Here is a 26614-nt window from a genome sequence, read left to right on the forward strand (position 1 = left end):
ACAAGCTGGGTTTTGTTTCCACACATACAATCTGGTGTCTGTGATTCTGGAGTCAGCTTAAAAAGAACAAACCCTTTTGTGTGTTTGATCGCTGATCCTGTTGAAGGGAGGGAGCTTCAGGCTTCTTTTTTTGCTTTTTCATTTCTGAAGGCTCCTGCAGGACCAACCTGCTCCAGTCCATGCGTGCTGCCCCCAGTGGACTATTCAGGAGCTGCACATCTGCTGAATCTGAAGCCAGGTAGGCTCCTGATCCTTCATCAGCTGTAAGGCTGAGCTTCAGAGCTTCTTTTTCTGATGCCGTTGCATCAATTCCTCCGTTTTACAGCAGTAGACAAACCGTTTCATGAATCTGTTCCCGTTTTAGGAGCAGTTGACCCGTCGCTCATCTTAATGAATAACTTTGAACGATATATCATGTTTTATGGAATCAAACTTCCACACTCTTCCTTAGACTGTGAAATAGAGCGTTATCGTTGGTAATTAGAAATTCCTAGAATCTTTGATTACAATAACCTAATTTTACAAAATCCTTGCGTTTAGAATTTAAAAATGTGTGCCAATATAAATATCCAACATTAATATTGTTGTGTGTTTTCACCATCTATATCAAACCTTATATCAAACACACCTCAATCCTACAATGCATCAGCATCACATGAGCAAATAATTACGACATAACCAAATGAAAAATTAATATCGGTTATTAAAATCAGCCCAGTTTTTTGTATTGGACCGATACCAGCCTGTTAAAAATGGACTAATGCCGGTCAATACTGATGTTGATTCCATATGGTGCATCCCTACCTTTCCTATACTTATTTTAGATGGACTATCAGAGATGCCAATAGTATCATGAGCTGTTATGTTAAATGCATGCATAGGATTTTATTCCCATGCTGAATAGATTAGCTTAGCTTAAAAGTAGAATTTTGTAGAATGTTCATTGAGGTTATAGCACTGAGGTTATAAAAGATGAAATTATCATTAACTTGATGAAGTTTTTTTCATGCATACCCTGAATTAGCTAAGCATTAGTTTTAAGGGTGAAACAGGAATACTATAGTCAGAACTTCCTCACTTTATATATTCTGTTCTAAAAGAAAACTACTTTGGTCATTTTTACTGGTGCAACAATTGCAGTTTTCCGGCCGATCAACAATCTCTAACTAGCCTGATCTGTCTTAAAAGTTGGGAAATATAACGACAAAAATATTTGCGGAATTAAATAAAATGGATTTCACAGTTAAGTATCACTTGATCCATTCGTTTGGAAATGTTTTCTTTTGTTGTATTTCTTATTTTTAGTGGTTGTTGTTTAGATTTAAAATGTCTTCCAGCTCCAGTTTAGAATATTAAGGAAATCAGAGCCAATTTGTTGGTGGACCTCTAGTTTTTTTGTTTTGTTTTGTTTTAGTTCAATGACAGACTGTTTGGGTTTTATGTGCTCTATGATCTTTATTTAGATGTTGACTAGATGGATAAATGGCTAAAAGAAAAAGTTTGGGATGGATGGAGAACTTGTTTAAGTCACATGATCCAACAGGGCAAATTTAGAGTTATTTGTACATACAAATTACCTGCTAACAATAAATAATGAATAATGATAAAAGAGATAAAGTTACATCCCAGTATTCCAAAGGGACACCAGCATGTACAGTAGGTGGTTTGCTGGATAACATACCATGTGCTACTGCTTGCAGGTGAGGGCTACCAGCAGCTGCTGCGGGTCCTGCAGGTGAAGGAGGCTGAGCGGCTCAAACAGCAGAGCCAGAAGGAACGTCTGCAGGAGCGTCTGAGCAGAGCCCAGGAGGAGATCTCCTCCCTGCAGAGCTCCATGGCCCAGAGAGCCTCCCACTACCAGAACCTTCACACGGAGCTGCTGGAGCGGGGCAGCCAGGCCACCGACGCTCAGAAAGAGGTCACTATGCTTTCTCATCGTTACTTCTCAGGCCTACCATACATAGTGGCATTCCTTTTAAGGAACAAGGTGCCCGAATGCTAACTATCTCATTAACATCTTAATTTATTCAAAACTGTAGCCATGTATTTCTCAAAACAGGCAAATACTGACAGTGATTCTAATATTTTTATCCAAGGCAAAACTCCCCCCAAAAAAACATTATAAATAATACAACACTTCTAATGTTAAGCATTATCTTGGATTCACAATTTTTAATTAATCTTATTTTCACTTCTCATCTCATTAAAAAAAAACCCCAATAACTTAAAACTGGCTTTTGGAAAAATATTTTGGCCAGAAATATCAACACTGAGTATATGTAGAGTTATGTAGATTTTAAGATGGTTTCATGTATTTCTTATTCTGTAGTGTCATTGTGTGTGTGTGTGTGTGTGTTTGAATTCCTTTTATTTAGTATTATCCTGCCTGTCAATGGGACTAGAGATGTAAATTAGCCACCGAGCTATAATCTTATGTATTTACATATAGTGTAAATATATTTATGTGTAAATATATGCAATATATTTACACATAAATATATTTTATATATATTTTCCCATGTCTAAAAATAAACTTGAACATGCTGGTGACCCTTTTCTAAAGCTTTAGATGCTAGGAAAAATGTTGAGAGTTCTGGAAATAAAAAAGAAGAGGAATATTTTTTCTTCTCTTAATATGCACGTGTCATATGTTTTCCTTTACCTCAGTTAAAAAGAAAAAGCGCTCGGGTCGCTGCGCTGGAGAAACAGCTGCAGGAAAAAAGCTCTGCATACAGTCTGGCTGCTCTGAAGAACACCGAGCTGGAAAACGAGCTGAAGGTACAGTCACTCAAACCTTTTTACCTTAACGTCATCAGCCGTGCGCCTGAAGCTGTTTCCATTAGCCATAAAATTGTGCATAATGAAAGTACAAAAATACATTTGCTTAATGGAAACACAGCTATTTAGAAAAAAAAAATCACTTTTTCAATAAAAAGTTTTTTGTGCCAGAATGTTTTTTTTTTTTTTGTTTTTTTTTGCCGTATCAAAATAGGTGGAATTCGCAAAACGGCAACGAAAACACTTTTTCCCACATCAAATGTGTCACATGTTACACAGGAGGATGATGGCTTGCTTTTTTCCTGGACAATGTGCAGCTGGCTCCACCATTTCTCTCAACAACATCACACAGTTCATAAAACGGTTGTGTGTCATTCCAACGTGTTGAATCCGTAGGTCTTCTGTAAAATCATAGACTACAGTCTCCCCAAAATGCCCAAGTAGGCGGGGCCAAGTAGCGTCTTATTCAGTTCCAAAGGCTGAATAAGACGCTGAGGTCTCCTCTGATTGGCTGAATTATGAATATATCTCATGTAAGTGTTTACATCAGTCACTGCCTCGTGAGTTTTAATGACATATCACGCGAACAAGCTGATTCACAAATTAATTTCTTATTTAATGGAAACACTGCAGTTGCCAGTGGTTTTTCGTCATTAGCAGGATACAGACAAAGATTTGTTTTGTATTTGTAATGGAAAGGCAGCTCGAGACTCGGGTTCTGATCTGATTACAGGAGAAGAGCAGCAGCGTTCAGCACTACCAGGGTCTGATGAGCAGAAAGCAGAAGGAGCACCAGAAGGCTCTGGATCAGTGTAAACAGACTCACTCTAAGCACCTGGCTGAGCAACAGCATAGGATAGAAATGGTAACATGAACTCATCAGCTCCTTTGGCAGCAGCATCAGCTAAGCTAAGCTAACAGTGGCTCTGACTTCATGTAGCTGCAGCTGTCTGTGGAGGAGAGCCTGGCCCAGATGTTGGAACTGGAGCAGCAGCTGGGTTCTGTTCAGACGGAGCGGGACAAGGCTCAGAAAGCTGCGCTGCTGCTGCAGACCTCTGTGGATCGGCTCACTCAGGCAAGGCAGCATGTCGGTTCCATCCCCATACGGGACTGGACAGAGGAGTTTATACGTTGGTGAAACGTTCTGTTTCCTCAATCCAGGAGAAGCAGGTCGAAGTTCGACGCAACCAGGAGATGCTGCAGAGTTTCAAAGATCAGGCTTCTCACTCTGCCACCATGGTTTGTACAGAACACAACAAGGAAAAGTCACAAGAAGTATGTTTAGGACTTTTTTTTTATGTCTGGGGAAATATGAAAGAAAATTTAAATTTCTAAATCGTATTCCCTGTTAGGATGTCTAAAAGTTTCCATTTGTTCATCTCTTCATCCATCCATCTACCTGACAGGTGCATCTACAGGATTCTAGTTCATGTGTTCAGAAGTGTATGTTTTATAATTTACAGGAGCCACAAGTAAAACGATGTTGTATCCACCATCGATGACCTGCTGTGTGTTTCTCCACTGCTCAGATATCTGAGCTGCAGTCCTGCCTGTCGGCGTGCAAAGAGGAGCTGAACTCGTACCTGCAGCAAATGGAGGAGCTGAAGAGGAAACATGAGACGGAGCTGCAGAGGAAGAATGAAAAGGTCCACACTGAAAACCTCTGTCAGCTGGTTTATTAGGGCGCAAGTCAGTTAAACCAGTGTTTCCCAGCCCTGGTCCTCAAGGCACACTGCCTTGCATGTTTTAGGTTTTTCCTTGCTTCAGTCCAGCTGATTTCAATCGATGACTGATTAACAGGCGTTTGCTGAACTGCAATCAGTTGAATTCGGCACATTAAAGCAGGGAAACGTCTAAAACATGTAGGACAGTGGGCCTTGAGGACCAGGGTTGGGAAACACTGAGTTAAACACACACACCTGTCCTCTCTCCTTGTTGCGCTTTCAGATGTCTTGTTTGCAGGAGAAGCTGCACAGCACCAGCCTGGTCTGTCAGAGCTCCAGTGAGCAGAACCTGCAGCTGCAGGAGTCTCTGCAGCAGCAGCAGACCATGCTGACCGAGAGCACGGCTCGGGTCTCTGAGCTGGAGGAGAGCCAGAGCCATCTGCAAAGACAGGCGAGGCTGACACACACACACACACACACACACACACAGACAGACATGACAGAGCTGTGCTAGAAGCTCAGGAGTAGCTAGAAGAATTTGAGAAATTTTGGATTTTCAACCTCAATGACCCAGCTCCACCTTGGAGGTGCAGCTCCTCCTCCTACCTGCAGTTTCCAAGCTTCCGCCTCACAGAGCAGCCCTGCCCCTTGACTCCTCCACCCAGCTCCTTCAGACTAGCCAGCAGCAACTAGCAAACACCTGATGGAGTTGTTCATCATTAGATTTTTATAACAACTGAAGGTGACATAGTTACTTGATTGTGCTCTAAAATGGCTCAGTGTTGCTAGAAACTAGGCGACACTGGACCTTTAATCTGTCAAAACTCACCACTTTTTCCACGTTTGAATCTCATTATGTAGATAATGGAAAAACACTTTGCTGGCCGTGTTTCTCCAGTCAACAGCTGACTTTGTGCTGCCTATTCCAGGTGTCTGGTTTGGAGCAGCAGCTGGAGCGAACGTGGGCTTCTCTACAAGATGAGGTCAGGAGCAGAGGCCTGGAGGCCCAGGCTGCGGAGAGGAACCTGCAGGAGACGACCGAACAGAACACACAACTCTCCAAATCCATCAGGTCCCAGACAGAGGAGCTAGGATCACACAAAACTCCTCATTCTACCTGTTTTCTGTATCACCCCTCTGATAAAACACTCATTCTAACACTTTAGAATACATTAAAATGACATTATGATGTGTAACTTTTGTAATATAGCAAAAGCCACATCATGATAAGCATAAGTCCCATTCAGACGTTGGTCTGTTTAGTTCATTCCAGCTTCTGTTTGTGAACGGTTTTGTTTCTCTTTTAGGACAAAATACATAAGCCTTTCTCTGTAGGTTTTAGAGCTATGCTTTCAGTTAAAACTTGAAACTTTACCTCATGTTCTGCTTTGTATTTCTGGGCAGTCATCTCAGATTGAAGATGGAAAAGCTGGAGGTGGAGCTGGAGCACCTGAGGAGCCAAGTGGCTGCAAAGGCAGAGCAGATCATCGGCTTGGAGGAGAACCTGCAGCGCACGCAGAGCCAAGTCATCAGCAAGACCTCCACAGGTTAGACATTCAGGATCAGTTCAGGAAAAAAAGGGACAATGTTTTCAGCATGTCCTCCGTCTGTCAGCCTCATCTTTGTCCTTTATTGACTCTCCTCTTCCTTCAGTTGAGGAACTTGAGGAGAAGCTCCATCGCTGTGAGGAGGAGCGGCTCTGCAGCATGCAGAGAGTAAAGGTCCTGGAGGGTGAGCTGCGCTCTGTGCAGGCGGAGCTGGACGACACCGTGGAGCGGGTGCAGGAGCTGCACGACGTCCTGCAGAGGACCCAGACCGTCTCTGACCAACGGCAAGCCCAGGTGGACAAACTGGGCATGAGGCTGAGGTGAGGGGAAGTCCATGTGTGGAAAAATTCTTCTGTGCACAACACGAACAGAAAATCGCATCAGCAAGTCTGCTGCTCTGAACATCTATGGAAAACAATGCAAATGTTGATGCTTTGCTTTAAATCAAACCAGATTTCCTTCATTTTTGGTGATGAGCCGATATTTGCATGTGAAAGCGATCTCTGTCCACAATGTCACGTCACAAGAGTCACCCCACTGTTGCCAACTTATTGACTGTGTTGCTATGTTTAGCAACTTTTCATCAGTATTGGCCAAAATTGGAATCGACAGGCCAGGCTTTTAAAAGATGGGTGATCGGCCAGAAAACTGCAATCATTGTGTTCTCATTTTTCTAGTTTCTCAGGTTTAATTCTGCGTTGTGTGTTTGCTGTTAAAAAAAACAACATATTCTATGACTGTGACAAATTTAGATATTTCTATAGCAAAACATCTTTAAAGTATTTTATCTGTTGAGGTAAAGTTAAACATTGGGATGTTTTTGTTGCATGAAATGCAGAATCATGCAAAGCCCAGTTGTATGACACAACAGTTTCCATGGCTACTGTACATCAAGTACTCTGTTGGATAATCGGTCACGAAGAAACTAGGAAAATCAAAAGCCAAGCTGGAGTTATTATGATTTTTTTTACTTTTTAACTCCTCCATTAAACCTGTGTGTCTGCCAGCACATGTATACTAGTGGAACAGAAGTATCAACCCAAACGCTGCAAAAAGAATGAATGAATATCCTAATATTGTCTTGCTAAAATATTTCATCTTCCAAAATCCAGAAGTTGTTCTCCTGAGCGCTGATGACGAGACAGTTGGCTTATGGATTATCACAGAGCTGCACTATATGTGATAGGTTTGTGATCAATATCTATTGATAAAACATCAGTGAAATTCAACAATTTCACTGAACTTGGATCCAGAACCGCACAGCATTTTGGGAAAATTTCATTCACTCTTTGGTTGCCTAGCAACAACCTGTAGAGCAACCTGTAGAACAACTTGTGGAGCGGCAGTTTAAGGTTTTCGCCACTGCTTAAAACCAAAAAAAATCATAAATAATTACTGTTATCGACTGATATGAAACGCTTATCCCATTATATGTTTTTCAGCCATATCATCCAGCTGTAGTTTATCTGTGTGTGTGTGTGTGTTTGTGTGTGTGTGTGTGCATGTGCATGAATTTTCAGTGAGACCCAGAGGGATTTGGAGGAGAGAACTCATGAAGTCTTGGACATGGACAACGCCCTGAAAGAAAGACAGGAGGAGCTCCAGCAAAGAGCCAAACTGGTGCAGCACATCTTCAATCAGCCTTTTCTATTCACCGCCATTAAACGTTTGTCTCATCTGCCAGCTGTCCTCACTGCCGTGTCTCTCTCAGCTCAACCAGCTGGACGAAGCCATCAAGGAGCACAAGCTGGAGATGGACAGGAAGGTGGAGATCCTGCAGCAGGAGCTAATGCAAAGAAACGCCAAGGTCAGAGAACCTGTCCTGTCCTCTTTGCTTTTTATTCATTTTAACCTCATGTTTCCATCCAGAGACTTTAGGGAAGAAAAAAAACCCCAACATAAAGGTAATTTGAAAAGTACATTTTTGCTTGGTTTTATAATAAATGTTACTCCTTTTTATACAAAAAAAATTTAATTAATTTAAATTACATTCATAATGATAACGTCATTCCAGTACAGTTAAACTAACTTCTCTCAGGCTTGTCTAAACCGAACTCATTTCCCCTACTAGCGGACGATCGATCCGAAACACAGAAATGATGCAAACTCCCAAACACACGAGCACAAAAACTAGTGCAAAATGCTGCGATCACAGGAAGTAAAAGAAAAAGAGAAACTGGCACAAATACAACAGAGGCAGCAAGTATGAAACTCTGCAAACTCGTACCATAGAACAGCTTTGCTCCAGACCACTAGGGGGAGTCGACCACCAAATCATACAGGACCAGACCCTCAGTTAAGACAGATGTCAAGATTTAAGAGGATGTCCAGGAGAATTTGGAGGAAAAAAGAAAAGGTCCGTTATGCTTGATGTCATTTTCAACAGTAGCATATTTATGTAGGTTGTATCACCCACTCCAGACTCCGTCCAGTGGTCTGGAGCACTTCCATTTTGTGGAGCGAGTTTGCCGCATTTCATACTTACTGTTCTTGTTGCTATTTACAGCATTTTCACTTTCTTTCTATTTCATGTGATTGCAGCATTCTTTGTTTGCATTGTTTTTTGTGGAATTTTTTTTTTCTTGTGATTATGTGTTGTTGTTTTTTTCTTTTTTGGGGGGGAGAAGGGGGGGTTGCATCATACATGTGTTCACTGCCCATTTCCACCTGTCTGTCACTTTAGAAACACCAAACACTCAGCTGTAACTGAGACATTCACTCAGGGCGTTTGAACATAAAAACACTTTTAAGATCTTTATTAGTTAAAAAGACGCATCATTTTCATTCCACTTCTGATAAGTCTGGGATTGTAATTTGGCAAAATGTCAATGGATGTAAAAACTTTGCATAGCACAGTATACAGTTCAAACATCCCAGTCTTATTTCCATCCAGTTACCCGATTAGTGCCGTTTTGGAGCATTAAAAGAACTTCCCAAACATGCAGCTTTTGTTTTGATAGAAGTGAGGACAGGAGTTCCTGGGAAACACGATGGGCATCACTAATTTATATGGTGACTAAGATTTGCTGGATCTTCCTGTCTGCTCCTGTTTTTGTGCTGTTAGGAGTCAGAGGAGCTCAGCCGGCAGCTGTCCGAGTATGAGCAAAGGCTTCAGAAGGCGCTGGACGAACTGGAAGCGAGTCGGCATGACCGTGACGCTCTGAGCAGAGAGCTGGACGCCACCAAGCTGCAGATCAAGGAGACGGTGAAGCCACATGTTGCCCAGACTTCTGGGACTGTTAGCTGTTGGTTTCCCTGGGATTAACTGGAATAGTCTGAGAATGAGTCATTTTTCCATGTGTGTGTGTTTTTGCAGGAGGCCCAGCTGCGCAGCGTAGTGGAGGAGCTACTTCAAAAGGAGTCTGGGTGGCTGCAGGAGGAGGAGCGGCTGCAGAGCACGCTCTCTGCTCTGGAGCAGGAGCTGGAGCTGGAGAAGGAGCAGCACAGTAAAGAGGTACGTCTCCTCCACCTCCTCCACCTCCTCCCTCCACCCTCCTGACACCAGAGAAGAGAATATACTTTACTGACTCGACTCGAGGGTGAACACTGCATAGTAGCAGCTGCCCAAACAAACAGTAAATAAACATACACACAGCTTAACTACATAAACAACAGTTTAAATTTAACAAAACAAAACACCACAGTTATTGCACACCCTCAACACTCTCTGTTTAAAAAGAGTGTTTTCTGTTTTGTTCTTTAGAATTAAAATATCTATATTGAAATAACAATTGTTTTTGTTAAATTACTTTAGAAGAACCTGCTAATATAAATGTTGAGCAATTCTATTTATTTCTGAAGACATTCAGTCAGTTACACAAAACATGGACTGTACATTGTCGACACGGCGACTCCAGCTTAAAGGGGCAGTATTTTATAAAATTGACTTTTTTTTAGCTTTACATCATGTTATTCCCTCATCAGAAACATACCTGTACTGTTACTTTGATTCTTTCATGTTTGCTTGAGAAATCCTTTAATCTCCCGTGGCAACCTTTCAACTGTGCAAAACGCCTGGGTGGACCTAGCGTTGCAACCCTCCCTCGAAACTCTGCCACTCAGCTCCTTCAGACTAGCCAGGAGGAATTAGCAGACACCTGCTGTTGAGCTACGTATCAGAGCAATGCTGGTAAAAATATTGTTAAAAGGTTAATAGAAGGAACCATGATATTATGACTTCCTGAAAGCGGAATGTCAGAAAGAGCAGGAGTTTTTAAAGAGACAGAGGCCCAATTTCAAGGCATTTAATCACGTTGTCAAATTTCTTTTAAGTCATATTTAATGTATATAGCATTTTTATAACAACTGAAGTTAACATGGTTACTTCTTTGTGCTACAAAATGGCAGTATGTGGCTGTAGAATACATAATGCTGCCCCTTTAAGAGATTATCCAGGTGAATAACTAGACACCTGTCAGGACTGAGCTGTTTTATCTTCTCCCTGTAGATGTGGGGCGGTTTAGTCCCCCACCATGTGGGGGCCAAACACCAAAAACCATCAGCTGTTTTTTTTTTTTTTATAGTAACGATGAGATAACACGAGTCACATTCTCCTCTGACTGAAGTCAGGATTTCATGCTTGAGATTTGGAAATGGTCTCGTCACCTGGAAGACATGACGGCGGTTTTTTATGAGAATTTTAGTCTCCGCCTCATCAGTCCGTGTGCTTCCTGTTGGTCCGTGTTAGAACAGCTGCTGTGGGTTGTTCCTCACACGCTGCTGTTCTGTCTCATCTCTATTCCTGTTCTTGATGTTTTTGCCCAAGGGAAACCTTCTGACATTATGTTTTTCTGCTGGGGTTTTATGTAATTGACTAATGCACAGTATTGCCTAACAGGAAAATGATTCACAGTTTTTTTTTTTTTTGGTCTTCATTTACATTCACCTTATTACCTGGTTACATAACATTTCAAATTTAATAGAGAAATAATTCTAGATAAAGAGAAACTGGAGGGCAAAACACCACTAGGACATTTCTTAAAGAATATATTGACATATTTTACATGATTTAATAAAAAATAAAGTAATACTTTGTTGAACCGCCTTCCAGTCTTATGGAGGTGTGTCTCTTCCAGCTTTGCTTAGTCTTAGTCAAATTGGCTGGAGAGCATAATGACTGATTCTCATTCAAATTCTGATCTGGGATTTGACTAGGCCTTTTTATCACATGAACATGCATTAATCTAAATGATCCCGAGGCTTTAGGATCTAACATGGTTGTCTTGTATTCACATCCATGTAGAACTGAGTGTCTAACACAAGTTTATTTGTGCAGCAAATTTCAGCAAAGTACTGTCAAGGGATGTTGGACTCTGTGCGAATGCTTTTGTGAGACCCTGTGTCCTGACCGCGCCGCTCTCCGTCGTCCTGCAGCTGGAGTCTCTGCAGCAAACGCGGGGCCAGCTCCTCAAAGTGTCGGAGCAGATCTCCTCCACCATGCGCTCGTCCCAGGAGCAGCTCACCGCCACGCTCCAGCAGAGCCAGGCCCAGCTGGAGGTGGCCAGGGAGCAGTGCTGCCGGGTCAAAGCCCAGCTGGACCAGGCCGAGATCGATCTGGACTACAGCCGCAGCCAGGCCGGCCACCTGCAGGCGCAGCTGGACCAGAGCCAGGCGCAGCTGCTGCAGAGCAGAACCGAGCTGGAGGACAGCAGGGTTCTGTGTGAGCAGACCAGAGTCCAGAGCAGCCACCTCCATGCGCAGCTGGACCTGCTCTCCGCGCAGCTGCAGCAAAGCCGAGCGCAGGTTTCCCAGCTCCAAACTCAGCTCCAAGCCTCGGAGAAGTCTGCAGAGATGTCTGTTGATTCGCTGCTCATCAAGGTACGCTTTATCCCAGAACCGCATGCTTCTCCGGCTGCCTGCGCTTCCTCAACAAGTCTTAAAATCATTTAAAATAAAAAACGGTGACTTAAATACATTAATCACAGGACTTAAATACATCTTTCCATGAGCTACGTCAGCGCTATGCTGATAAAAATGTTAGTTTTAATGGAGGTGTCATGTTGTGATGACTTCCTGAAGGCGGAGTTTCAGAGAGTTGAGGAGTTTTTAAAAAATCAGAGGCCCAATTTTAAGGTCTTACTATATAAATTAAAAATTTATTTTAAGTTATTTTTGATATATCTGGTATTTTTATAACAGCTGAAGGCAAAAATATTTTCTTCACAGTGCCATAAAATGGCACTCTGTGCCTGGAAAACACATAAAACTGACCCTTTAAGCTTAAGTTTATTATGCAGAATGAGAAGCTCAAAGTTGCTACCAGGAGCCACAAACTCCAGAACTTTCAGTCTTTGATAGGCCTGTCACAATAATAAATTCTGCTGGACGATTAATTGTCTAAAAAATTATTGCGATAAACGCTAACATTGTTTCAGGACCCTTTGACATTGATTTAATGGAAATGACTAATATTACATGCGATTTCCTGATAGATGCACCTTATTTTCAAAAGAACACGTAACACTGGAACTGATAAACTAAATAAAACAACCAAAAACAAAAATAAAATGGATTCTCCATTAACAAAAAACTTACTTGAATAAAAACTAAACGACATAAAGCCAAAGTGGAAATAAATACTGCATTCAACCAAAAGAGTGCAGATAATAAAGTCTGTATACTATATTTCCCTTCAGTAATCACTAGATTTAAATGGAGAAAACGGGCACATCCAACTACCTTATGCAGTAGTTCACACTACACCATTTTTTGCCCCTATTTTCCTCTTATGACAATCTTAGATCGTTGGCCGATCTAACCGATCATCCTGCAGTGTGTGGTGTGTTATGGTAGATCGTCGTGGCCGCTCCGATCTTAATCAGGGATTTCTCCCGACTGGAAGCGTCAACGCAGCCCGTTTAATGTGACAGGTAGCCAATCAGAAAGCGCGGATTCTTCTCCGTGCTTTCTGAGGGGAAATTACGGAGGGGAATCCCAACCAGCTGATACGGCGCAACCCGAAGTCCAGCAGACATCGGAGATGATATGTGGTATCATTAATGTTTATTCAACATTTTGTGCAAAGAATATATAATTGACAAGGGGAGGAGTTGGAGCCAAATTGCTACCGCAGTTAATACGTGACATAAATGGGTTATAATGATTTTCATTCAGTCAGGACGTTACGCTGACACTAGCCACAAGCATTGCAGGTAGATTGTAGTAAAGCATTGATTAATGCCTGGTTTTAAAATTAGTTAACTGGACTTGTAGCCATTATTTTGTGACCTTGTGGCTGGACACGACGAACCTGATCGAACCGTTATACCTAGGATTTCTGTCGGTTAAGGTGTGGTCTCTCAGGGGTTTGAAAATGGGCCGACAACTCGTGTAGTGTGCGCTGGACATTAGACTAAGGAAATGAGGAAAGGAGGGTCAGTGGAGAGCACCGGAGTTGAGCCTTTTTTCATTCAGTGTCGTCAACAGAAAGAAAAAAAGGCAGGAAGAGACGATAAAGCCGATAATTAAAATGAGGTCAATAGGTTTAATTTATCGTCCGATTAATTGATTTATCGTTTATTGCGACAGGCCTAATCTTTGCTACACTTGATTGATTGTAAAAGAGTTGTACCCTTACCTCAATATTACAATTACCTTTTATATTTCTAGGGTTTTTTTCTTAAGTTTCATTCAAGGTGGCATAAGAAGTCTTTTATTTGACTTTCTGAAACCTGCAGGAAGCCTTTGACTGTTCCTCTTGTTTCAACGTGTTTCATGCTGGTTTTCCTCCTCCTTCAGGAGTCAGAGGTGACCCGCCTCCAGGCCCGGATCTCCAGTCTGGGACGAGCAGCAGAGAGAAAGAGCCTCTGCAGCCACTCTGCCTCCATCACTGAGCCTCCGGAGCCCTCCTTCTCCTCTCAGCCGTCTCTTCCTTCATTCAGACTCTTACCAGCCTCCGTCCGCTTGTCTCCACGCTCTCACCCGGCGCCCCTGCGCTCCCCGGCACACGACTGGCCTCAGAGCGCCAGCTTACACTCCTCCACGGACCTCCCTCACAACCTGAGGGGGGCGCTGATCAGGGAGCTGTGGGACTCTTCCTCTGCGTCTGGTTCGACGTTCCCAGGGTCAACTGACCAAAGCTGGCGGGGCCTCAGCGCCACCGAGGCCTCGGCGACATCCGACGCCTCGTTCGACCCGCTCACGTACATGGGGGACAAACCCAACGACGCAGACGTCTGCGCAGAGGCACCGGCGGGACGGCAGGGGGACGACCAGCCACTCACTGAGTCCAGGAGGGAGTCGGAGGGGACTCTGGTGGGAGAGGACGAGGGAGAGATGGGCATGAGCTCACTGACCGGGATGCTGAGGTTTGTGAATCAGACTTTAGCTATGCAGCAGGATCCGTCTCCATGGAGCCCCATAAAGCAGACCTGACTCTCTGCCACTCTGCAGGTAAAAAACACCTTCAATTAGCTGATTGATCAATGAAAGCTTGAAAGCTTGGTTTTGTTGTCTGAAATGGGAAGTATCAGAGTAACAGTTACTGACATCTAGTGGTCGAGTTGGAGATTCACCTGTTTTCTGCCTTCCATCGACGTTCGCAAGCCATTTTGTTACAATGCAATCACAAGCTTCAATGTATTTCGTGAGATTAGTCACAAATAGGAACGCATAATACATTTTACCACGATACCCTGAACACAACATCTTTTTGCTGAAACATAGTGGTGGCAGCATCATGCTGTGGGATAATCCCCCCCGCCCTGCTGGTTAGAGTTGATGAGAGATGAAGATGGAGCCTAAAGACCAATGCAGGAATCTAGACCTGAAAATTCATGTGTTAGGACGGTCCAGTCAAAGTCCAGACCTGAATCCCTCTGCAAAGATTAACTGATGGTTACAGATGCTCTCTATTTTGTCTGACAGAGATGTTTTTTGTTGTTGTTTTTTTTTGCAAAACTGAAATGAAACAATGGCTTTCATGAAATATTCCCTCATTAGTTGAATGAAAGTGCATGCCACACTTTTTTAGATTTTTATTTGTTTGAAAAGAAAAAACTAAGGGTGATCCGCTGTAATTGAACTTTAGTTCATCTGCCTAGAAAGTCCAGTTTGTTTTACGGAGGTGAGAATAGATGATCAAACTGTGATGAGGACCAAACGGTGAACTCTGGTCCGCCCACAGACCCGGGTCTCTGGTTCAAATGTACTCTGGTCCAGATCGAATGCATATGACCGGCGGAGACCACTCCAAACGCAGGAAGCGGACTATAGTGCAGGGCATTCTGGGTAAATACAACCAAAACAAACATGTGAGTGTAGATCCACTGGGAGAAATCCTACTGCTTAAATCTGACGCCACTCCATGTATGTTTACATTTTGTGAAGAAGGAAGTTGCTCTCTGTGTCTCCTTCAAAGGTTTTCATGTTGTTTCCTTCAGCGGTTTTTGGTGCAGCGCCACCACAGGTGCGGAGCTGAACAGGTTTTTCAGTGTGATAGAGAATTATAGCAGCTGAAACAAATGCTGCAACTTTGGTCACCAATCAAACCGAGTCTACAGAACTATCAGGTGTGAAAGTCTCATTGTTCTTCTGTTTCACACTAATGTGCCACTTTGGTTCGATCTATAACATGAAGACTCTATAAAACACTTTAAAGGTTTGTGCTTATGAAGTCACAACAGTCCAATATAAACCTGGATGTGTTTATCTCTGGTATCATCATTTGTTTTCCAAGAGGAAGAAGCCACACCAGTGTTTGACTAACCAAGGATTGCATTGTACCTTCAGGTTTTCACTTCTAGTTTCACACAGTCTTTTGTTTTTGTGTCATGCAATGAACTTTGAATTCTGGATTTCTAAATCAGTTGGGTCTTTATATGACGCAGCCTTCAGATGAGTCTAATATCTGAAATGTGCTTTAATGCTGTTATCTGGCTATCATCAGCCTATTAGCCACTAAGCCCTCGGTTTTGTTGACGAGCTTTGAGACTGTCAGTCACACTGATCGCTCTCACGGCCACCTCTGTGGGGGAGGAGAGGAACAAAACTTTCAACACCAGGAAAATTGCGCAAGATAAACTTTAGGTTGTTTAGTCGGTTTATTGTTTAGAGGGCCACGTTTGGCAAAGTAAGATAGATATTTATATAGAAAACGACGCAAAACTATCCCTACTTCCTGAGCTTTTTTTTACATTCATGCTGCAACCACAAACTTGAGTCTATCTTACTGAGTTTATGTGACAGAACAGCACAAGCTGTGAAGAGGAAGGAAAACGATACGTGACTTTCAAAAGGTTTTACAAAGCTTGTTTTTAAAAAAGTGTGTTGTGCATTTCTATTGAGCCCCTCCAGGCTAGCAGTTAATAAAGCCACATTTTACTCCAGTTATAGTTTTGATTCTCCGCAGCATGATGCTGCCACCGCCGGGTTTCTTTGATGGGGGTGGTGTGTTCAGGAGGATGTTTTAAGATGCGTAGCATTCAGCATGTAAAACATAAAGTGGAATTTAGCTAATTCTGCCATCATCTGAACAGAGTACCTTCATGTTGGATTCATGCGACCTTTACGACTTCCTCTCTTCTTGCTGTGCTGCTTCAGTTGTTTACTGACTTTTATCAAATCACATTACAACATGTGCAGAGAGACGGATCCTCTGTAAGTGTAAACCACGATGACCCGAGAAAAATTTGTCATTGAAAACGTTGAAGTCTGGCTGACTCTATGAAATAGTTTCAAGTTTTACTCAGGATCAAAATTGTCATGGTAACACATTTCCTGGTCGATAAATTGCCCCAGTAACTACTGGGATAAACTATAATACTGTTTTGATGCAAGTTTGCTCTCTCAAAGATAAACTGTGAGATTTTTTAAATATTCCCCCCAAAAAACAAAACAAAAAAAAAAAAACAAATAAAAAGGAAATTAAAACCACACAGGGTCAAAACCATAAATTAAATGGGCTGTGTTGTGTCTTTAAACAAAATTGCACTTCAAAAAATATTCCTCATCTGATTGGAAATTATCACGTTCATTTTAATTTATCGTGATGAATTGACTGATGTTTTTTGTGACCCAGGATGCCTGACAGGCACTTTCCTTCTGTCTTTCAGGGAGCTGCCTGCATGGGGAGCACAGCAACCAACCTAAAATGTTGGTTGGTGTGTATTTATGAAACTTTTCCATGATTTGTCCCTTTATGTGTTGGTGATCAAGATAAATTATTAGAGCATGTTTATGTGACCTCTTTAATTGCACTTAGTAAAACATGGATTCTTTAGTTCAGCAGAATGTAGCATTTGCATTTTATTTAACATTGTAAACTACTGTTTGTGAATGTGAATAGTTTTCTGATTAAAGAGCTTTTACATAAACTGAGGTGACTCTTGGCGATGATGCATTCCTATGAAAATCTCTGGAAGTTCCCACGCTGTGCTGGAGCGTCATCAAACTGCTCTCTGACCATGGAAGGAATGTTTGGCACACGGCTCCACGTGGGCAAGTGAAATTATGATCACATGTGAACACAGCAAAGACATCAGAAGGTTTTGGTTGTCTGATCCTGTTTGGACTGAAAACATCTTTACACTGCACCTTTAGTTGGATCCTGGTAATGTTATTAATAATGAAATTATTATTGATTATATATAAGAGAGAGGGAGAGAGAAAAAATGTCTCTTTCCTGCAATGCAATAAACAGAAATTATAAGGGAAGCATTTCTTTGTCAGTTGGTTAAAGTTAGTAAAAATCCTAAAATGCTTATCTGTGATGCAGAAATGTGTTTCCATCTCCTGAACGAGCAGAAATAGCAGAAACATGATTTCAAAGTCTTGTGTCTCAGACCTGATAAGGTCCCAGCCGACCTGGTTGATACAGGCCGAGGCTCTAGGCATCATTAGCTAGCGCCTGGTAGTTAGCACATTGAGCTAGCACTTGTGCACTTGCACTGACGATGCTGTGGTGAGTTGATGAAGCCCACAGCCACTGCTCAATTGCAGGATTTCAGAGTTAAAAATAAAAAGCAATAGCTGTCTTGCTGGTGATGCTGCAGGATCAAGCAGAAATACAAACTAGAGAACTCTGTTTACATGACAAATTAACAGTAACTGCACTTCCTGTAATTCCTGTTGTTTGACACAATGACATGATGAAAAACTCTCTCATGCCCCGTTGTCCTAAGCCTACGGCCACTTTAGCTTCCCCAATACATTGCAAGCAGCAGGACCAAACGTACAACTATTTTAATGTATTACAAATGTATGGCTGGCATAAAATTACAATTGCAACAAATGCAAAAACTGTATACATGACGGTGGCGGCAGCTGCAGTAGTTTGCCCTGCAGTTGGTCGATCTCACAGTCTTCCTTTGAGGTTTCAGTATGAGACATGCAGGGCTCAATATTTTATAAAGAAAGATAAAATAAACCAAAATATCACACCAGGATGCTGTTCTTTGTAAAAATTATATTTTTCCAATCTGTTTTACGATTTTACATCGTAGTTATAAATATCAGCAAAATTTGTAATTTTGGCCGATTAGTACCTAATCATTAATTTTATGGGAATTAACTGTTGGCAATAATGCAGAATGTTTATGAATTTTACAATTTCTAATATTTTTACGATAAATTTCTGTTTTATACCTTTCATAACTAAAAATTACATAAAATTCATGCTTCTTGAGTCATAACTGTTGGTAAATTAGTCTTTTACCGCAAATTTTACAGAATTCTTTTTTATGTTGGTTTATTAGCTACATATGGAAGCCCGTTTCCGCCACTCTCTTTGGGAGAAAAAAAACAAAATCTCATTTTAATGAGATACTATTTCTTCCTACAGCTGGATTACATAACTGGGTTGAAAAAGGATTACCTGTACTAGATCAAATGTTTGAAAACAGAAGCCTAATGTTCTTTCAACAAGTAAAAATAAAAAAACAATCTTCCAACCCATGATTTTTATAAACACCTACAAATGAGACATTACTTACATAAACATAAGGAATGGTGAGGCTTATAGGTGGCTCCCTCTAGTATGGAGAATTGTTTTCTCTTGGTAATAAAATGAAATATAACTGCCAGATTTATATCCCATGTTTACAATATTACAAGAGGAAGCCATAGCTGATACAAAAGATGTTAGAAAGGAATGTCATAATCAAAGATGAGGACTGGGAGGAGATGTTTCGAGAGGGTCATAAAATATCAAGTAGCCCAACATTAAGAGAATTCGAATGGAAAATCAAAGTGAGGTTCTTCAGGACTCGTCTTCTCACATCTAGCTTTGGCCTCATCTCAGACAAATGTTGGAGGGGTTGTGGACTGATTGGAGATTTCACCCATATATTTTGGGACTATCCAAAACTATCAACCTATTGGAAAGGATACAAAGGGAAATCACTACGTGCCTGGGCATTACAATCGCCTTAGAGCCATCTTTAATAATAGTAGGTATATTCCAGAATAAAATTCAAGATAACAGTAACAGTCAAGATGTGTCTTAAAGATTCTGCTTGTTTTTGCAAAGAAAATGATCATGGTCTTATAGCTGAAGCCTCAGCCCTCAACAGTCTCTCAGTGGAAGAATAAAGTGAGGGAGGTGTACCACATGGAACAAATTACAGCAAAACTACAGATGAAAAGTGACATCTTAGAAAAATGGTCCCCAATTCACTCATTTCACACCACAGCTGATGGAGATTACGATTGATAAATAGGAGACTCTCACTTGTGTTTTTTTTTTAAGACTGTGGACAAAGAAAGTGTTTTATGGACCACAGTATGTGAGGTTGTACATGCAGTTTGAAAAATATATGATGTATGTGATGTGAAAATCTGAATAAAAAGTTCCAAGAACAAATATCCATCCATAACAAGACACCATCTTGAAATATCGAGATACCATCACGAAATAACGAGATGCTATAACAAGATACTATCTTGAAATAAAGAGATACCAACTAAAATAACAAGAAAATATAACAAGATACTATCTTGAAATAAGATGCCATAACAAGACACCATCTCGAAATAACAAGATACTATATCGAAATAACAACATGATATATAAGGATACCATCTCGAAATAACGAGATACTATCTTGAAATAAGATGCCATAAGAAGACACCATCTTGAAATAACGAGATACCAACTCGAAATAACGAGAAAATATAACACAATACTATATCAAAATGAGATGCTATGAAAGGATACCATCTCGAAATAACGAGATATCATCTCAAAATATCGAGATACTATCACGTAGATCCTATAACGAGATACTATCTTGAAATAAGATGCCATAAGACACCATCTCGAAATAACGAGAAAATATAACAAGATACTATATCGAAATAACAAGATGCTATAAAAGGATACCATCTCAAAATAACGAGATACTGTAACAAGATACCATCTTGACATACGAGATGCCATCTTGAAATAACTAGATACCAACTTGAAATAACGAGAAAATAGAACAAGATACCACATCGAAATAACAAGATGCTATATAGGGATACCATCTCGAAATAAGATACTATAAGAAGATGCCCTCTCAAAATAAGATATAACGAGATACCATCTTGAAATAACGAGATACCAACTCGAAATGGCTTTTCACATATCGGTGTGGAAGCTGGAACTTCTGCTGATTCTTTCCCACACAGACAAAAGGCAGATCAAAAGATCTAGCAGGCAATCTGCCATAACTACAGGTAACCTAAAGATTAGTCCAAAAAATATATTTAGGCTATTTCAATCAAGACATGTTAAGTTGTAAAACTAGCATATTTTAAATGTATTTTCTTAATAGTATCAACAAAAGTAGCAAAGCAAAAATATCAGAACATATAGCAGATTGAATTTCGGGTATTTAGTGTCTCTGAGCTCTGAGGTGTGGTGAAGCTTTTATTTTGAAAGCAGGTTTATACATGGCCTATTCAAAGGCTCTAATGCATTCAGTGGTTTCCTCTCTAACTATTCTGACGAACCAAAAACACAAGAATTTTTTTTTCTCACTCGAACTGGTTTGAGACTTGAATTTCTGATGGCAAACATTTGAGTGTTTTCTACCATCATGATGAACAGAAGCTAAATGAAAGTACATCTCTCTTAAGCTCTACAAATGAAAACTTACACCATCATTTGCATTTATTATTAATAGTTTAAGAAGCACGTCTGACTTTCTGTTCTTGTTTTCTCTGACGGAGCTAGCTGAAGCTGCGGAGCATAGAGGATGTGGTTGAGACGGTGGTGAGTGGCGTGCAATAGTGCTCTATTTTCACTCTGAAACTTCCCCAGCCTGTCAGAAACGCCTCTGCTGTATTCTTTGCACAAATATAATGGTGCAAAGATAATGAATACTATTTCTGGTAGACATGAGATATGCTTACTACTGAAACAAGACAACATTTATAGTAAGGAGCCCTGCACATTTACATAGTACTACCAGTAGTAAAAGTGCAGTCAGCATAAAATAGATGAATTGAAGTATTAATCTATTGAATATGATAAAAAAAAAGTAGTAAAAATAAGTACAGGAAAAACTTCACACAACTAAATTGCTTGGCTGCAACACATAACGCTGAAACAAACATGCTATATTTGGCCCCTTACCAGGAAAAATAACCATGGAAGGATTTCTATGTACTCTCTGCTTGTCGCACATGATGACCAGAAGAATCAGCTCTCAAAAACAAAAGCTTCCTCTTCACCCTGCCAGGCTCTACTTTTCACAAATTTCACTCACTGATGATCAGAGCTGGTAGAGACAAACCCTAAAAGAAACTGCAGCACAAGATGAAAAAGGTGAATACTTTAGCACGCTCCATTTTTTTCAGTTTTTTATTTGTACAAAATGGTTTGAATCATGTGTCATTTTCTTTCCAGTTCATCACATCACTTTGTGTTGTGTTGTTTATTCCACATAAAATTCCAATGAAATACATTCATGCTTGTGGTTGTAATGTGACAAAACGTGGAATAGTTCAAAGGGCGTGAATACTTTTGCTAGCCACAGAAGAGCCAGAGTTCTTACAGAGCAAGACGAGGTTGAGTCAGTGCAACATACTGTATGTCTTCATCAGTCAGACAGCCTGAGCAAAGAAACTGATTCTGCTTTTTGCTAACAGCATTCTGCAGCAGCGACCTGAAGGGAAACTGTTTGTGTCCAGGATGTGAGGGCTCTGTAGAAATGTAGCTGCCCTTTTGCTAACTTTGGACCCGTTTGTGACTTGGATGGAGAAAATCACCTTAAAAAGTTAATCTTACAAGTTTGAAAGTTTAAGTGTATAAAGGTTTTTGCTCTGATGTCCCAAAAGCTGAGCGCTCCGGTTAAATTCTTGTTCCAGGGATTCAAGTTGAAAAATACTTTATTGATCCCAAAGGGACAGATGATACTGAGGGACCTCCCATGCACACTCCTTTGTTCTCTTCTCTAATCCATGTCATTAACTTTATTTTCTCTCTCTTATTGTCTGTTTGCTTGTTTTCTCTGTCTTCCTGTGGAATCTCTGGTTTTCTATCTGTTTATTTTCTGGAATCTGCTCGTGGTGGAGCTTCTCTTTACATCCTTTGTTCTCACCTCTCTTTGTTGCTTTCTAATATATCTGAGCTGAAGAGACAACAGAATGCATTTAGTTACACCAATCTATTTTTCACATAATCTCAAATTTGAGTAAATTAAATATTTCCATAATATAAAAATCAAACAGAGAATAGGTAATCCAGGGTTCTCTTATCCTTAATTTGTTCCGCTCATAGCTGCGTGTCAAAATAGATTTGTTACTTTGTTTATGATTTGTTCTTTTTCTGGACTTTTGCTCATAATGTTTTAGGTAACCAGGTGTTGACAGGACCGGAGTGTGACCTGTTATGGTTTGGACACATTAGCACATCAATAAGACGGGAAGAGCAGCTGAAGATGTTCAGAGTTTTATCGGAAGAGACCAAAATGGACAGGAGGTGGAGTGTGTATGTCGGAGTGTGTGTATTGTTTGGACACAGAGTTAAAGATACTTCCTGAGAATGGTGAGGTTATTGGACAAAGCTCATTAAATATGGTGCTAACATGGAGGGAAGAGAGGAAAACCTCAGTAATGGACGGGATGAGACCGAGGCAGATGGTCTGATGTGGTGACACTTAAAGGGAGATATACTCATTTAATATACTTAATACACCAACTACATGTTAATTTAAGGTACAGCTAATTTAACAATAACACCAGGACTTTGGGGGAGATCCTTCTTGACTGATTCATGGAGTAGCACACTATGCTAACTCATTGTGTTTATCGGCTTTAGGTTGAGTCCTCAGACTGACTCCACCTGCCACTACATAATTATATAGGCTGAAGTTAGTGAGCATTAGCAGTGTTTCAAAGGCATATCTTTTTACTTGATGGCTAGCTTGTTCTTGGTTTGCTAAGCTAACATGATGCGAATGGTGCGTTCCAATTCTACTGGAAATCAGAATTTCCAATATCCATCATGGAAAACTCAACTCCCAAACCTCCTCAGCTCAGATCTCCATCTTAACAAGCTGGAGAGTCCTGACCGGTCCAGACCTCAAATTCCAGTTCAGCCATGTCTAAACATAGTACAGATTTGCAAATAAAAATGTATGCAAAACTTCCAACAGCCATGAGGCTTTGCAAAGAACTTGGAGTGAGGATTGCACCTTTGTCTGCTGAGCAGGAGGAGGCAATCTGACTAAATATGGCGAGCCTCAGCGTTGATGCTCCTCTCGTTTTTTTGTGTCCTACTTGTTACTTGGAAGATAAAATTTCCAAAAAACTGAACTGCAACGTTCCCCAAAGTCAGACCTAATTACAGACAATTTACTAAGATGGGGCTTACCTCACCGCCCAACACCTGGATTTCCAACATGGCAGCCAACCTACCGATTCATTTAGAAAAATAAACACAGGGCTATCTCAAAGCAGTTTCTGGCTCCTCCCCGTTTTAGTTTAGAATGTTGAAAATGTTATTAAATATACAAACTTCAAACAAATATCCAAATGCACATGGAAAAGCTCCATAATGTACTCACTGATTTCATCGTTTCCTCCTAGTGGACTACTGGTGGACTGTAGTTCCAACAGCTTATATCTATAACATCATTTGTGGGCTTTGTGTTTAAATGCACAGGATGATTATTACCTTGTACTTGTAACATAGTTGTACTTTTCTTTACCAGGATTGATTTGAATAGAAAATATGAAAACAGGAAGTAAGAAAAAGACTGTACAGTAAGTAAGCAAGTAAGTAAGTAAACTTTATTTATATAGCACCTTTCACAGACATAAAAATCACAAAGTGCTTTACAAAAAAGAAAACACATCAATAATAAAATTATCTAAAATCAATCAACAAAATTAACCAGCCAGTAACATGAGTGAAGAAATAATATCATTGCTAACAGTAAAAACAGTAAGCTCCCGTCAGAAAGCAAAGATGCGTAGCATTGCTTCTTCAATAAGGTTTGTGGAATTTGAATGCGGTGTCATTGAAATTTTGAAATGTGTTGTCATTTCCGTCAAATGAAGCCACCGAGTCTTTGCTTCAGAGGAAACTGAAGTTTATCAGTGGATTTGCAAGGAGACGATCTGCAGTTGCACCACATCACATCACATGAGAGCTGCTGCAGAGAAGCCAGAGTGCGGGTTGTGTGCCAGAGTTAACCACATCGGTACCGGCGCTCTGCAGCAGCGCTGAAAAGTGTGTCTGGCACGAGTTAACCGGAGAAGGAAACCCGTGAAAGTCAGTTTTTCAATTTGACTAACAGATTGCACAGGACATTGGATAATAAAGCAGTAATGCTCATTGTTTGCTCACGGCAGAATCAGGATGTTAGCTCTGTGGGCTGTGCAACTCTGATAACTTCTGTCATCCAACAAAAGCCAAACTTTAAAGGAGCAACCTTCCAGCTGCAGATTTACAACGTACGGATTTTCTACACGGGTCTATGTATCAGACTCTGACAGATTCATTTGTGGCGTTCACAGTAATAAACTAATATTCGTGAAGAAGCATTACATTCGTTCTGGTCAGTCTGTACAGGTAACAGAATCCATGCCACAGATTCTTTTAGCTGGATTTGCATGAAGATCAGCATCAACGTGTTGCTTTACCAGGCAAAGCCCTGAGGTTTGCCTCAACATCGTTAAACACCATTATCAACGGTGTGTGCTGTGAAAGGTCAGCGTTATCTCACTCCACAGCTACTCTACATGTACTAGGTTACAACTCATGCCCCCCCCCCGACACACACCCAACGCTGCAGTAAACCTTGACCGCAGGGCAGGGGGCGGGGTTATGATGGAGGCTGCAGGCTGGGCTGCTGCAGACATAACCATCTGAGCTGGAGCTGAGCTCTGGTTCTACTGTAAACTGCCATGAAATTCACACTCATGATGTGAATGTCACTGACCGGGATCATTTCTGTTGAATAAATCAAGTGTGTATCCTGTTTGCAGTGGCAGAGATAGACACAGCTGCCAAAAGGTGGAACAAACGACACTGAGATGAAACGGATACGTTTGATTCTACCTGTATGAATTGAATAGTGCTGTCAATCAATTAAAAAATTTAATCATATCAATATGCTTAACTAATAAGAGAAAAAAAAGGTGGCTCAGATATACACCATGTTATTCTTTCATTTATAAATGTCAGCTTAAATATTTCATTAGTAAGTTAAATGTTTAGCTTGGAAACTAAACATTTAGTTTGGAGTAAAATATTTAGTTTGTAATTTGGAAGCTAAATTTTTAGCTTGCTAATTAAATATTTAACTTGAAACTGAAAGAATAATGTGGTGAGAATATGACTGAACAATTCGTTTTTTCTTGTGACAGGCTAGCCATTTATTTTTCTCTGTAGTTTTCCAAACGACACACTATGGTTATCCTCTTTTGTGCTTCACCAGAAATAACATTTTACAAACATGTGAAGTCTTTCCTCTAGTTTTTGTTGATAATATACATATTACTTACATTTAAACATCTGTCTAGAGCTTTGCTCCTTCCGTGAATCTGAATCTGCATGTTTCTCCTCCCGTCTAACATGATGAAAGGATCTGTGAAGGCATCCACTCTAGGTTCTCTCTATCACCATCAGCAACATAACTTAACGTAGACTGGGCTGCACTCAGTGTTTTCTGCATCCTCCACATTAAGACTTCAGTTGGCTGCTGCAGATTTTATCACTGGCTGCAATGAAACGGAAGAGCTCCACATCACATGTCTGTCTAATTCAGTTAGTTTTAATTCAGTGGGTCTTGGAGGGCCGGCATCCTGCATGTTTTAGTTCTCGCCCTGGTATAACGCATCTGGATCAAATGATGGCTTATTAGAAAGCCTAAGAAGAAACTGACCTGCTGAGGAGGTCGTTGCCACCACCAGGGAGAGAACTGGAACACACCCTGCTTTGGACACCACTGTTTTAATTAGTTTCAGGGTGGGTTTGCTAGTTTTTATTAGTTAAATATTGTTTAGTTTCCATTTAGTTTTAACTTTTAACTGACCAAAGTTTTAGTTTTTTCATACTTTGGTTAATACATGAGTAAACGTAAAAGCAGAGAGCAGCGCAGACAGATGGTGAGTAGACCTGTTCCAGCCTGCAGGATTAAACTGAGTGATGAGTACACACACACACACACACACACACACACACACACACACACA

At 40.8% G+C, this 26614-nt stretch overlaps 1 protein-coding gene across 5 annotated transcripts in view; it reads left to right on the forward strand.

Moving 5' to 3' along the window:
* ccdc18 (coiled-coil domain containing 18) overlaps positions 1-24961 on the forward strand; it is a 28379-nt gene extending 3418 nt beyond the window's left edge. For 2 of the 5 annotated variants that reach the window (XM_008433373.2, XM_008433374.2), the window contains 18 exons: positions 151-238; positions 1701-1918; positions 2668-2778; positions 3512-3643; positions 3719-3853; positions 3940-4017; positions 4308-4424; positions 4726-4893; positions 5372-5514; positions 5847-5989; positions 6096-6309; positions 7510-7609; positions 7701-7796; positions 9054-9194; positions 9306-9443; positions 11363-11806; positions 13727-14380; positions 17041-17305. In XM_008433373.2, coding sequence (XP_008431595.1) covers positions 151-238; positions 1701-1918; positions 2668-2778; positions 3512-3643; positions 3719-3853; positions 3940-4017; positions 4308-4424; positions 4726-4893; positions 5372-5514; positions 5847-5989; positions 6096-6309; positions 7510-7609; positions 7701-7796; positions 9054-9194; positions 9306-9443; positions 11363-11806; positions 13727-14362 — 3102 coding nt within the window. In that variant the 3' untranslated portion in view covers positions 14363-14380; positions 17041-17305. Of the gene's footprint in view, positions 1-150; positions 239-1700; positions 1919-2667; positions 2779-3511; positions 3644-3718; positions 3854-3939; positions 4018-4307; positions 4425-4725; positions 4894-5371; positions 5515-5846; positions 5990-6095; positions 6310-7509; positions 7610-7700; positions 7797-9053; positions 9195-9305; positions 9444-11362; positions 11807-13726; positions 14381-17040; positions 17306-22765 lie in introns of those variants that run through there. The other 3 variants (XR_535897.2, XR_535898.2, XM_008433372.2) reach the window with 3 other exon arrangements.
* Positions 24962-26614: the final 1653 nt, after the last annotated feature.

This window comes from Poecilia reticulata, linkage group LG17 (assembly GCF_000633615.1).
Source record: "Poecilia reticulata strain Guanapo linkage group LG17, Guppy_female_1.0+MT, whole genome shotgun sequence".
Taxonomy (NCBI): Eukaryota; Metazoa; Chordata; class Actinopteri; order Cyprinodontiformes; family Poeciliidae; genus Poecilia; species Poecilia reticulata.